This window comes from Aspergillus ruber (genome assembly GCF_000600275.1).
Source record: "Aspergillus ruber CBS 135680 unplaced genomic scaffold scaffold00039, whole genome shotgun sequence".
Classification (NCBI taxonomy): domain Eukaryota; kingdom Fungi; phylum Ascomycota; class Eurotiomycetes; order Eurotiales; family Aspergillaceae; genus Aspergillus; species Aspergillus ruber.
Genome location: NW_024467335.1, coordinates 16,255 through 29,335, shown reverse-complemented (window position 1 = coordinate 29,335; position 13,081 = coordinate 16,255). Strand labels below are relative to the sequence as shown.

The window sequence follows — 13,081 nt, the reverse complement described above, 5'->3', positions numbered from 1 at the left end:
TAGAAGACCTGACTACAAAGACTACTAAAGACGATGAAGTACAGACAGACTCCACATGAATGCTCATTTCTCAACACTACATGTACATCCAGGTTGACAAGATAAAAATGCATTCATGGGTATCTGTAACGTTGTACATGAAGGGTAATAAAAGGAAACAAGAGATGAGGTGCCAAAGACTTTTTCGTTTGATTATAGAAGAAGCTTTTAGAATTAGACCACAAGATCGTGAAGTTCGTCGTTAAAGAAAAAATTTTTCGTTTTTCCGCTAGACAAGCTTAGACCTTGACGGAGGCCTCGAGGGCCTTGCGCTTCTTCTCAGTGCGGGCAACGGACTTGGAACCGAGGATACCACCACCCCAGTGGCGGCGAGTCTCCTCGTACTTGTCGGTGTAGCCCTCCTTGATGGCGGACAGGAGCTTGGAAAGCTCAGCCTTGTCCTCATCACGGGTCTCAGTCAGAGCAAGGACGGCAGAGGTCTGGTGATTCAATTAGCAATTGCACATCAAGTGTAAGATGGATGGATAAGCATACCTTCTTGTGGACAACAGTTCCCAGACGAGCCTTGCCCTTGACAATGGCGTAGGGGACACCCATCTTGCGGCAGAGAGCGGGAAGGAAGACAACCAACTCAATGGGGTCAACGTCGTGGGCGATGAGGACGAGAGAGGCCTTCTTGTTCTCAACGAGACCAACGACGTGGTTGAGACCGTACTTGACGTTGTAGGGCTTCTTGCTGACATCCTCCTTCTTCTTGCCCTCGGTGATGGCGGTGGCCTCACGCTGGAGACGCTCCTTCTTCTCGGCCTTGGTCTCAGGGCGGTACTTGTTGAGGAACTTGAAGGTCTGGGCAGCGGTGTTACGGTCCAGGGTGCTCTGGAACTGAGCAATCGAAGGGGGAACCTTGAGACGGAGGTTCAGGATCTTCTTCTGGCGCTGCAGACGGACGTACTCGGGCCACTTGACGAAACGGCCGAGGTTGCGCTTAGGCTGGATGTCCTGGCCAATACCGAAGTTGCGGGGACGCTTCTCGATGAGAGGGTTCTATTGACGGTTAGCATCTTCATGTTACTGCAGTCTCATAAAGAGGAATGCTCACCTTGGGGCCCTTCTTGCTAGCACCAGCCTTACCCTGGGGGTAGGGCATGGGGGCGACCTTCTTACCGGACTTGGGAGGCTATCATTGAGAAAAGAAGATCAGCTACATGTTCCTCCAATGCTGAATCTTCCTTGAACTCTAGGGAGAGCAAGCGAATCTCTCTTTTGAGAAGACCACACTCGCATCTCCAGCCAAATCATCACCGCTGCACGCATCCCTATTACCAGGACTTGTGCAAACGACGGAAAATGCTTCGAAACTTGCGACATTGGAGATTTTACCCTCACAGAATCTCGCAGAGGCTTAACGAAGACTTTGAAATTGCAATGAAGCAAATCAGAACACTGGAAGTTAACTGCTTACCATTGTTGTCGACTGAGATCCGCTGGGCTGGTTGACGGGGTTGACAAAGAAGAGAAAGAAGAAAGAAAATTGAAGGTGAAATTCAAACTTGAAAAAGAACGCCGCCGCCTTCGTGGGCCGCGCTAGTGCGGAAAAACAAGCGAGCCGGCGCCGCGGGTGGAGCATCACGTGCGCAGGGTTAACCCTCCGATGCCATACTCGGGAGTAGTTGGCTACAACTGGTAAGTAGTGGCATCTAATTAAACATGATTATAGTCGTATATAAATGAATATGATCTTCGCTAATAGAATGTCAGACACATCCCAAATGCAAACCGAAACACCCGTAAATGGGACTCAGCATACCAATGCAGTATCCACTCAAAACATATGTGCAATGCAAAGCAAAAACATAGCGAAAGAACAGCAAATTACGGGATATGAGGGACAAAGGCATCGCAACATCACCGCCACGCCCCCAACCCCGGAAACGCACCCCTTCCAACACTTGAACTCGCTGCCTGTATAGCCTTCTTCTTCCCATAATCCCCTTCCTGAATTTTTACACCTCCAACAATCTTATCAATGTTCGTCTCTACCACAATGCCTCCAACAATCATTTCAGCCAGCACGGCGTGCATGGTTTCATAGCCAAATATAAGGTCTAGTTCGCAGACATTCTCGAAGACGCGGTCTAGAGCTTCGACAAAGACCTGGATCAGGTCGATGAGCGCAAGCGGGGATTCAGTTGATGTGGAAATCATAATAAATGAAAGCGTGGCATATGTCCGGTAAGTGATTTGTGTAGGGTCGTCCGAGGGACCGAGGGATGCGCTGGAGCGGGCACCCCGCGCAAGCAGGGGAGGGAGAGGGAGGAAGTTGCAGGCACTTGCTGGACGTTGGGCAACTAGGTCGTAGATTTGTTCAATGAGGGATTGTTTTGTTTGGGTGTCCTGGTTGGAATGGATGTTAGCTCCAGCTGCGGTGTCTGGTGTCATCGCGCGGACTTACGATTTCTGTGTAGAACTTGGTAAGCCGTGGTTGCCCGGTGTTGTTGAAGAGGAGCACAGCGTTGATCATTTTGTTGTCAAATTATCAATATTTGAGGAAGAAGAAGAAGAAGAAGAAGACGCAGTATATTTCCAGATCACAAGATTGACATCGCGTTGCTCCTAGGTGTCGTTCCTGGGATTAGCTTATCAGCGGGGCGGAGACTCGGCAGAAATGCCTGATATCGGTGCCTCGGGAGACTTGCCAATCATAGAAAATCTCTGGAGAAGCTTAACATCGCGATTGCGAACTGCACTTTCAACTCTAGAATACAACACTCAATCAAAAGCCATGAGACCACGAAACTACATCTGCGCTACTTGCCTCCGCAAAAGAACCCCATACATCTCCCACCGCACCGTCGCAACAACATCAACACCATCCACCGTAAACCCCTCCAATCCAAATTTATTCCCCTTCCACGCCCTCACCCCCTCCCAAATCTCCTGCTACTGGGACACACGCATCCCCAATGATCACCAACTCGCCTATGCCAACTCCCTCTTCACCCCTTCCCGCCACTCTCCCATAAAATTATGGTCCGCCAACAGATTCCGCACAATGCCCATGTCCTCTCTAGAACCCGAAGTCGCGTTCCTGGGTCGCTCGAATGTTGGGAAAAGCTCGTTACTGAATGCGATTATGGGGAAGGAGATATGTTGGACGTCGTCGAAGCCTGGAAGGACAAGGGAAATGAATGCATTTGGGATTGGGGGGACGAAAGGTGGAGAAAATAAGATTGTGTTATTGGATATGCCGGGGTATGGTAAGGGGAGTAGGACTGGGTGGGGGGTGGAAATTATGAAATATTTGCAGGGGAGGAGGCAGTGAGTATCAAAAAAATTTTTTATTCTAATTTGTCTTCCGAGCTAATAGGAAGTACTCAGACTCCGCCGCGCCTTCGTCCTAATAGACAGTGATCATGGTCTCAAACAAACAGACCATGACATCCTAGCCCTATTCCGCCGATACGCCATCCCCCACCAAGTAGTAATATCCAAAGTCGACAAACTTCTTAAATCAAAATCCGGTGCATCAGTAGCAAGTCTCGCTGCGTTGCAGGACAGACTACAAAATCTGCGACCTGTTGTTCAACCTGACGGTCGGTTTGAGGGACCCGGTGCCTTGGGTGAGATTCTCACATGCAGTACGGAGCCGCGGACGCGCGTTGCGCCAGGACACGGACAGTTTTTGGGGATTAGTGCGTTGCGTTGGGCGATTTTGTCGGCTGCGGGTTATGGGGGGAGTGTGGAGGTGAAGGAAGATCATGTTGTGTCTTCTGAGAGTTCAGGGTCGAAAGTACCTGATTTTCAATTTTGATTCTATGCTGGGTATTGAAATCCGGTTCTCGAACAACAGCCAGATATCAGGCTACTAAAGTGATATGCTGATGGCCTCGCTCGTCTAATTAGGCATCCATGCTCTGCACAAGGGGGCAGTTATAATCCGCTATGTAAAGCCATCCAATCCAGTCTAGCTTGGATTCATGGCAACCATTTGAACTAAATCCTTGTGGTTTCTGAGTTGGATTTTCAAGGCCCAGAAGGGAAGCACACTGTGTAATGACTTGCTACTGGTTCGACAGGGGAAAAAGTACTATATGAATCAGAAAGGATGTAGCAGAGACATACCATTTGGTCAACGTAGAATCAATCCAATTGAAACGCAAGAATAGCCTTGATATTGCGACAGGATTCTAAACCTCTGAACCTTGAAATATAAACATAACATTGAGAAACATGTGCATCATGTCTTGAGTGAAAATATGAGGAGCGTGGTACCGCCACGCAAATTAAACGCCTTGCCCACTGTAAAACACTGCAATGATGAGATGCATGCTAACCGCGCTATGCAAGCTTTCATTAAAATGTAAACAAAAACAAATGACCGTGAGTATGGGTATCGCAAAATGAAATTATGTGTAGAAATCCGCAATGAAAATAAATGCCCGCCTGTAGTAGTCGAAGTTGTGGTGGTATTCGCTAAATCACCATACTACAAGAGCGACACCGGGGTAGAATAAACATAATTAACCGTCGGACATGTCGTAATCTTCTTCAGCATAATCGCCGGTTTCGAGACCTCTTCGATTCACAACAATACGTTTCCCCAATTTCTCGGGTGACTCTCCGTCACGGGAAGCGCCAAAATCAAGAACCTGAATAATCCATTAGCATGTAGCCATCAATCTGAATATTCTCCCTGACTTACCTCGATGTAGGTTAAACTATCACGCTGCACTGCGGCAACGCATCTCCGGTCATTGAACTTGACTTGCCATACCCCGCTGAGATCGGTGAGCAAGTTCCGGACATGCTCCCCAGTCTGCACATCCCACATTTTCAGAGTCTGATCAGACCCCGAGATGACCTTTTGACCATCGTGTTGGAAACATGTGATTGCGCCAGTGTGGGCGCTCAACATGCTCTTACAGCGACCGGTTTCGGGATCCCAGATCCTCAAAGTGGAATCCGCTGCAGCAGAGACAAGACGATCACATTTGAGGTCAAGAAGACCAACAAGAGAAGTATGTCCCTCAAGGTTGTACAGAAGAGATCCAGTCTCCAGCGACCATACTTTGACCAAGTTATCCATCGATCCACTGATGCAACGGTTTCGCTCGTGGTCAAGGACCACGCTATATACCTTTGAAGTGTGCCCCTGGAGTCTGTGTACAGTTTCCCCGGTAGAAATCCTCCAGACTCTCACAGTGCAATCATAGCTCCCACTCACTAAAGTATCTCCGTGAGCGGCAATGGCACGAACGGAATGTTGATGGCCAGTGAGAGCGCGAACAAAGTATGGACAATCGGCATCGTCGACCTGAGGTCCGCTTTGGAAATAAGCTTGATCACCTGGCCGAGGAAGCTTCCACACCCGTAAGTTAGAATCACGGGAGCCAGTGATGATCAACGGCACTTTGGGCATCATTTCAACGGTGCCATCGACCCTTTTTCCAACTTCTGACGGCAGCACGATCTGCAGACATCGCACGGTGGAAGTGTGACCATGGAAAATCTGGGTACATCTTGCTCTCTCGATGTCCCAAACCCTTACAGACCGATCGGTTGACCCTGAAACAAGGGTGTTACCGTAATACTCAAGAGCCCAAACACCGCCTTCGTGGCCTTCTAAGGTGTTTCTCAAAGCGCCGGTCTTTGTGTCATAAACGTTGATATTGGTGTCATCGCTTCCTGTGAGAATCTTGTCCGTATCAAATTGGAGACACGTGACAACGTGGCGATCATGCGCACGAAAGGCAAAATGTTTTGGCCGAACGTCCGGCTTCATCCAACCTTTGTAAATGCAATAATGCCGCTGGTAAAGCGACTTATACAAGTGAAGACTACGGAGAGATGACAGACCAACATCGGGGTATGGTACGGCTGCTGCGGCAGCACTAGCAGCAGCATATGGACCTTCTGCCGTTGCAATATCGACTCTCCAATCAGGGGTCTCTGAACGATCTGTCCCACTGGACGAGATCTTTCGCTTCGCATGCTTGCGAGTTGATGTGCGAGTGGCAGCCTTTCTCTTTGACTGTCGAGTGACCAACATCCTGTCATTGTGCCCTGCTGCTGGCAAAGAAGCCGAAGCAGATGAACCTGGGCCAGACTTCAGAGGGAGAGATGTAGTCAAATCCTTCTCGAAATCTTCATCTCCATTTGGGAATTGCCAACCCCAACCTTCTCTAATAGCGCGTTCTAGCTCTCCTTCAGGGAGAACATAGCCATCCTGGTCCAAGAGTCCTTTCCAGGTCTTCTCATCGGAATTGATGATATGTCTCCATTTCTTCGACACCTGGGCCGCACGACACATGGTCTGAGCATCGAAATATTTGACGATGTTGAGACTCAATTCGAGCGGAAGCATGAAAAGAAAGTCGCATTTCAGGGCCGGATTAACGACATTAGCGATAAAACGGAGAGTCGGTTTAGGACATCGTCGGAGCAATTGGTACATAAGGTACGTTTTCAACCCCTCGGGAACAGAATCGAAAAAGTCCAGTACATTTGGCATGTCCATCAATGATGCCGTAGAACGCGGGATGTCAGCATTCTTTGAGAACCGAGGAACATTGTTATCCAAGCTAGAATCCGTATCAACTCCCGCATCCTCTGTAGAATCAAAGGATGAGTCGGCATTCATGGCATTCAGGGCAGCCACGGGAGACAGACTAGGGCTCGGTAAGCACATGTCTTGAGCAGCAACATTGTCAGCTGCCGTCCTCTGGGTGTTTGTGTCAAGCGATTTTCGCTGTTGTGGAATTTGCACCGACACGTTGTCTGACAGGTTGCTAGTAGGAACTGCTGCTTCTTTTTCTTTTTCTTTTTCTTCTTCTTCTTCTCCTTCTTCTTCTTCTTCTCCTCCTTCTTCTCCTTCCTCCTCCTCTTCTTCATGCTCTACACGGGCGCTAATATTGTCCTGCAAAAAATTTTTGCCACGATCCAACCGGGGGCTTTTTCCGAGAGTCCCAAATCTAGTCCGTGCTACGTCCTTTCCCAAAAAGGATTTCGGATTCGAAGCCTGCAACGTCCCTTGAGAATCAACTTCAGAAGACAGAGGCGAACGCAAATTTGAGGCCCTTCGTGGAAGGGCTGCGCTATGAATCCTTCTTCTTGGAAACGCACTCCCAGCGCTGAAACTGTTGTTCTCTGTCTCCGGTGTTGCTAGCCCATCCGCGGCCGGTGCACGAGTTCGAGATGAGCGGAGAGCAGGCTCTGATGGAACTCGAGAACGCGTCCGGGGTATACTCGGTTGTGCCTCCGGGATCGACACTGGCGAGACTGGTCGACGTTTTGAACTTGACGGATGACTCGATGGCTGGCTAGATAGCCTGGGGTGGGCATTGCTTCGAGGATGTCCAGCATCATTAGACGTAGTAAAAGATGCCACAGACCGAAGTAAGCCGTTCGAGGTTTTGAGCGCGTCATTCCTTTCTCTCGTCTGTATAAATCAGTCATTGTAAAACAACAGAAAAGCCGGGGGAAAGAAGACGCCGTAAAAAATGAATGCTTTATTGTGTGGATAATAAAACATACCTCGTTGACAGCACTTAAGGCATCCTCAGGCTCGTTAAAAACCACAGATTTCCCTCCCAGCTCAAATTTGATTTTTCTCAGGGAATCAGGAGTAGGTGACGCCGCCAACGGATAAAGCTTGGTATCCAAATCCCTTGTTGCCCGAGGTGGTTTGATAATCAAGGGAGGGAAGGTGGTTGTTGTCGTGGTCGTAGTGGTCACGACGGTGGTCTGAGTGGCAGGCGCGAAGGAAAATTGACCAAACGAGCCATCCATCTGGGTGTTGTCACTGCTGTTCATTTCGCGTTTTCGAGACTGGCGATGGCGAGAGGAAGGAGAAGGATGAGAAGAGGGTGGCTCGAAGGGCGCCAAAGACGCGTCGGTGGGTGCAGGCGCTGATTGCGAGTCGACTTCAACGACGTCGATGGCAATGGGGGCGTTTGAAGTCATGGTCCAGAGACCCTAGACCGATTTCCAAAATCCAAAATGAAACGATAATAATGATATATGCACAGTATGATCGAGAATGAAAGTATGCTTGGTGACCACGGTTTGTACGGGGGCAGGGAGTATCTAATCAAGGGAAAGCGGGCCGTCGGTGTTGAAAAAAAATGGGGCTACCCCGTCAGCCACTGTAACTGACTGTTCTAAAGAGAGCACGTTAAAACATGGCGAGGCGAGCAACGAGAATTTATGTAAACAGTTAAGAGCAGGTGGTGTGAGTGGGGAGTCGAGTGGTGGGAGTGAGGGGGGAGAAAGAGAGAAAATGAGCTGACAGGGAGAGAAAGAAGAAAAGAGGTTTAGATTTGGGCGGCGGCGGAGAAGAGAGGGAATGGCGCGGGCGCTGGGCGGTGGTTGGTCGTGCCTCCTTCCGGCTGTGGTGGGCGTTCTCCGAGGCTCCGCAATAATGGGGCTTATTTATGTTTCTTTTGACAAAAGATAGAAAGACCAGATTCAATGATGATAATGAAGAATAACTGAAGATAAAAATAAATCAGTTACTAGTAATAAATTCATACAAAGAAAGGTAGACTTCACGTGGTAGAGAACAATCTTCGAAACAAAAAAAAAAAAAAGAGAAAAAAAGAGGCAAAGAGACGGCAGTTTGAAGACTTTGCCGTCCTGCAATGACATCCAGATGGCCCTACAAGTAATCCTCAATCAGCGGAATCACCGCAGTCACATACAAGTAAATCTCCGATTACTATTTCAAACGCTAACCGTTGACTTGCATATGATATCTCCCATGACCACGATTCGAGGCCTTATTTTAGCCTGAGTATATACACGTGACCTGGTGGGGGCGATAACAGCCCTGCTCTATGACTCCATCGCATCACTTTGCAAAATATAGATTGAAGTATACCCAGGAGTGATCGAGGGGTACTAATCGGAATTTATGCTCCCTGCAGGCAAGCGAAGTCGGAATATTCGGTTCGAGAATGTTTCAATACAGGAAGGGTCCGTTTCCTGGTCCGCAACGAAAGAGAGACCATGGAAGTGACTATATATTCCCAAGGTATGCCCCTAAGAATTTCTTTCATTTACCGAACCTATTCGCTGTTATACTTCAACATCCCGCCTGATACATCTAGGTATCAATATATTTCTTGGGCTGAGATGTGATGTAGACAGAGAAAGAGTGCATTGATTCGTAAATATCAAATTATTGAGATTATGCTATGTCTGTTCGTTAGTCACTATACTCCATGTGCTTTAGAGGAAGCATTTTAGCCTGTATCTATATATTGGAACTGCTAACACGAGCTGTCAATTTGTCCTACTACTATATATCTCATTTCGACCAAATAATTATTTGTAAACATTAAAGTGCAAAAAAGAAATTCAGAAAAAAAGTAAGGAAATAGACGCACTTTACGTTTGTTGACGCTATGCTACTATTGTTCTCTCAGGAATCCCCGTGACCTGCGAATAACACCCATCTTTTAACTTCTCTGACCAAGTCCTGCCCCTCTTATCATCGCAACTGCAACAACCATCATCCCACCCTTTTTCTACGCTATCCCGCAATCTAACAGTTGCTCAACATGGCTCGTATCAAATATACTGGGCCACTATCAACAGTTCAGTTACAACGAGCCCCAGTTCAAAACAAAACGCAAACCGAATTTGATGAGGTATCCCGGTTGAAATTGCAAGAATGCCTTGCCGTAAGACAGCAGCAAAGCATGGAGATGGTACGGATCATGCTACATGTATCCGTAAGTTCCTTGTTTACCCCACCCCTCCATGTCTGAGATTCTGACCTCGAGTCTACTTAGTTCGGAACGTTGTTTTATCTTCGGTTTGCAAGCCCTCCTTCGCAATTCGCAGTTACCGTTCGAGTCTGATTGCTACCAACAGGGAGTTCTTACCGCTCGGGAGCTTCGATGATCGTGACCTGAAACAAACACAACGAGAGCAGAAATATTCGTACGAGGAATTCATCAACGGAAGAACACGCACAGAAAGCCCCGAGGGGAGTCAGGACCTTGGTTTTGGTAAAGGAAAGAGAGGTCAGCCACTGAAGATTATCCTTCGCAATTCAGATCCCAAGGCCGATATGATTCTCGATCTATTGGTAAGACCCCGGGCTTTTCGACTTCCCATCTCGTGGTCTTTAACAGGGTTAGGAACACGGAGTCTTTGATGCGCTCGGCAAGAACTACCTCGAAGCCATCCAATTGACTGTTCTTGTCGACAAGGATGAGCCACAAAACGTATTAGAGACATACACATTCTCGTTCAAATACACAGGGGCACGTGGTGATGTGAATAGCCGCTTGGAAAGCTTATCCCTGGACCCCGTGGGTTGCATCGCCGATATGAAGTCTGCACAGACAGCTCGGACTGGATTGGAGATGATAGTCAGACGCCTTATCACGTTGAGTGCTTTCCTCCCAACCCTGCCAAGTATGTATCTTTTGATATGATGTTAAACAGCCCTATGCTAACGAGTAATATTCAGACAAGCGCAACCTAGGGATTCACCTGTTCTATACTGAAGACTGTCCGCCTGAGTACGAGCCCCCCGGATTCGCCAAATCGACGAATGATACGTTCAAGTATCCCTTCAACGAGAACTGGCAGAGGGAAACTCAGTCCTGTGGTACAATGAATAGTCGATGCCATGCGTAGGTGATTGCCCTTGATGCTGCTGCTTCGAGTACTGACAATGGGTAGCGTTGGTCTTAACGTAACCTCACTAAAGTGGACTGGACCGGACTCCGAAGGCTCGGAGGCCCTTCCTAGAATTCCTCTTCAAATCGAGTATAATGATAAGGTGCGGCGAGAAGCTGATATTGAGCTTGCGAACGAAGAAATTTCCAGCCTCACGTTGAGTCGGAATGGTACGGGCACGGAAATACCTGCTCCTTTCCAATCAATGCTGACCTGGCTTTTTGATAGAAAGCTCCCTGGAAGCGACTCAAGACATTGCAGAAAGGCAGAAGTTGCAGATGATGATTCCTGTGAGGTCCTTGTAATGATGATTTATTCCATGCAAATACTAATCGATTGGCAAAAAGACTCAGGTGTCATCTTATCCAGACAGCGATCTCGTTCCCACACAACCAATCTATACAGTTTCTGCAACCGATATTGGAGGAGTAAATACGGATCACAATATGCGCCTTTCGCAGAAGAAGATACTCCAAATCGAAAAGTTCTCACGAATGCAGATTCCGGGGCTTGCGAAAGGAACAGATAACTTGGCTATTGGGTTGGTAAAGTGCCAATGTGGCTGGGATGGTGAAGAGCCTGGAATGGTAAGTCCTATTCACGTAGTAGGAGTCGGATAACTAAGATTGTCAGATTACATGTTCATTCTGCCGCACACGTCAGCATTTGCTTTGCTATGGTTTTGAGAGCCCCAATGATTCTAGAATTCTTGATCCCCATGCATGCTATCAGTGTCTCCTCGAACCAGACGAAACCCAGTTGCTGCGTGAAATGCATACCCTCGTTCTCCTGAGGCGAGCATTGAAGATCATCCTGGATGAGGGCTTTCCCAGCAAGACGTCTACATTCACACAAAAGCTTCGTAAGTAAATGATCATCGCCTTTGTCGGAAGCACTCTAACCCGATATAGACTGCAATGGACAGACGGTCGTTCAGATTACTGACCTCCTACGCAAGCACAAATTCCTCCAACCAACTCCTGGTTCCAAGAGCAAAGGATTTCTGCAAAAAGGATTGCCCAAGTTCATCGTGGCTAGCGCCGAGGATACTCGGGAGAGGATGCAACGCGAGATTCTGCACCCATTTGCGAAGATCCACCATCATGTAAGTAAACGCTGGGAAAGCGAGTGCGGAACCCTTCTGATTTTCTTTTTTAGTATGTTTCACAAGACATGGATTCCCTCCCCGGCACAAAACCTATCACCGACGATCAGCAATTGTCTCAAGGACCAGCATCTTCGATGAATGATGGCCGTGCGTATGGCCAGGGACCACAATCCTCGGACGTCGAGGGTAACAAGAACCCAGGCCACAAAACAAGACGTACACAGGTGGAGAGCCATGGCCAAGTGGAACTTCAGGGTATCCTTCAACCGGCTACCAGTCTAGGTAATGGAAGCGACAAATTCAGCAGGGGAATGATGACCAGTGACCGAATTCGTTCCCAACCTCAAACACCCTCTAGTCGACACCAATCGGATGAGAACCCTCTGCGACGCAGTAGCCGAAAGAGGCGCAAGATTAGCAATTACAGCAGATTGATTGATGTCGGAGTAGTTAGCGGTGGTGATGAGAGCGATTGAAACACACCAAATTGGACCATGCATATGAGATTCGGAGCGTCTCCATTTTCTATAAAAGTCGAACACCGACAGATAGCTAAATAGGGACAAGCCTGCACCAAGTATGGTAACTACCGGGTACATGAAACAGACGAGTCAGGCGCAAAAGTTTGTACGTGAACGGAACATACCGAATGAAGTCTCTCCTTTCTTCACTCTCCCTTTAGGGATGCTATTTACGATGTACGATTTATGTTTTTTAACAGGCCAACTCGGAGCTCACGCGATGCTGTTATGGTTGTTTGTGTTTGTTTGTTTGTGTTTGTGTTTGTATGCAGATTGCCGAGTACTTTTTTTCTTCTCGACAGATGTACAATTACCCTGTATGCATATTTAGAATTGCATGCATGAATGACACGGAGGTTTAATACCAGTCGGATGGGGCGTTTGTAGCCTTCGGAAGTTGATCGAGCATACAGAGTCATGTTGAACTCGACGATAAACTAAATCTGGACACCATGGCCATAGCTCACTAAGTATAGCACGCCAGACACGCTAAGATTCAAGATCGAAGCCAGGAACGGCGGGCCAGGAGACGATAACCACTAAAATACAATCGAGCTAAGCGCCAGGGAGGAATTCCGAATGGAACCAGACGTGCAGAACGTGTAAGATTCCAAAGTTGTCTGTAGTGCTACCACTACAAACGCTATAGTTGGGCCGGTGCGATTCGAGAAAAAATATTTTTTTTTGTGTTCCCTGTTATCGGGGAGCGAGTCATGGCGGTTCCTGGCGAGGAATGTCGATTGACTCGAGGCTTTCAGAT

General features: G+C 47.9%; 4 protein-coding genes across 4 annotated transcripts; 2 read left to right on the top strand and 2 right to left on the bottom strand.

Annotated features, from left to right (window-relative positions):
- Positions 1-278: 278 nt before the first annotated feature.
- Positions 279-2,521, bottom strand: EURHEDRAFT_518658 (60S ribosomal protein eL8; the record flags this gene model as incomplete). The annotated part of the gene is made up of 5 exons (XM_040786702.1): positions 279-479; positions 535-1,044; positions 1,100-1,177; positions 2,008-2,394; positions 2,453-2,521. The coding sequence occupies 5 exons, from the start codon at positions 2,519-2,521 to the stop codon at positions 279-281; spliced, it is 1,245 nt and encodes a 414-aa protein (XP_040634717.1).
- A 159-nt stretch (positions 2,522-2,680) lies between these two features.
- Positions 2,681-4,150, top strand: EURHEDRAFT_487722 (translation initiation/elongation factor MRX8). The gene is made up of 2 exons (XM_040785586.1): positions 2,681-3,318; positions 3,379-4,150. Exons 1-2 carry the CDS (start codon positions 2,783-2,785, stop codon positions 3,809-3,811), a joined length of 969 nt encoding a protein of 322 aa, XP_040634716.1. The 5' UTR covers positions 2,681-2,782; the 3' UTR covers positions 3,812-4,150.
- A 370-nt stretch (positions 4,151-4,520) lies between these two features.
- EURHEDRAFT_518656 (F-box/WD repeat-containing protein) lies at positions 4,521-7,788 on the bottom strand (the record flags this gene model as incomplete). Its single annotated transcript, XM_040786701.1, has 3 exons — positions 4,521-4,649; positions 4,703-7,438; positions 7,534-7,788. The coding sequence occupies 3 exons, from the start codon at positions 7,786-7,788 to the stop codon at positions 4,521-4,523; spliced, it is 3,120 nt and encodes a 1,039-aa protein (XP_040634715.1).
- A 1,687-nt stretch (positions 7,789-9,475) lies between these two features.
- Positions 9,476-12,640, top strand: EURHEDRAFT_416782 (putative meiosis specific protein Hop1). Its single transcript, XM_040783052.1, has 11 exons — positions 9,476-9,734; positions 9,795-9,817; positions 9,877-10,093; positions 10,146-10,425; positions 10,481-10,646; positions 10,696-10,862; positions 10,921-10,982; positions 11,040-11,279; positions 11,326-11,554; positions 11,604-11,797; positions 11,851-12,640. The coding sequence occupies exons 1-11, from the start codon at positions 9,561-9,563 to the stop codon at positions 12,274-12,276; spliced, it is 2,178 nt and encodes a 725-aa protein (XP_040634714.1). The 5' UTR covers positions 9,476-9,560; the 3' UTR covers positions 12,277-12,640.
- Positions 12,641-13,081: the final 441 nt, after the last annotated feature.

What these genes read in the sequence shown, in the direction of transcription:
- EURHEDRAFT_487722 (XM_040785586.1), top strand. Translation starts at nt 2,783, where the DNA reads ATGAGACCACGAAACTACATCTGCGCTACTTGCCTCCGCAAAAGAACC. An exon ending in TATTTGCAGGGGAGGAGGCA is followed by an intron (nt 3,319 to 3,378) that starts GTGAGTATCAAA and finishes GGAAGTACTCAG; the next exon opens with ACTCCGCCGCGCCTTCGTCC.
- EURHEDRAFT_416782 (XM_040783052.1), top strand. Translation starts at nt 9,561, where the DNA reads ATGGCTCGTATCAAATATACTGGGCCACTATCAACAGTTCAGTTACAA. An exon ending in TTTCCTCCCAACCCTGCCAA is followed by an intron (nt 10,426 to 10,480) that starts GTATGTATCTTT and finishes AGTAATATTCAG; the next exon opens with ACAAGCGCAACCTAGGGATT. An exon ending in ATGGTGAAGAGCCTGGAATG is followed by an intron (nt 11,280 to 11,325) that starts GTAAGTCCTATT and finishes TAAGATTGTCAG; the next exon opens with ATTACATGTTCATTCTGCCG.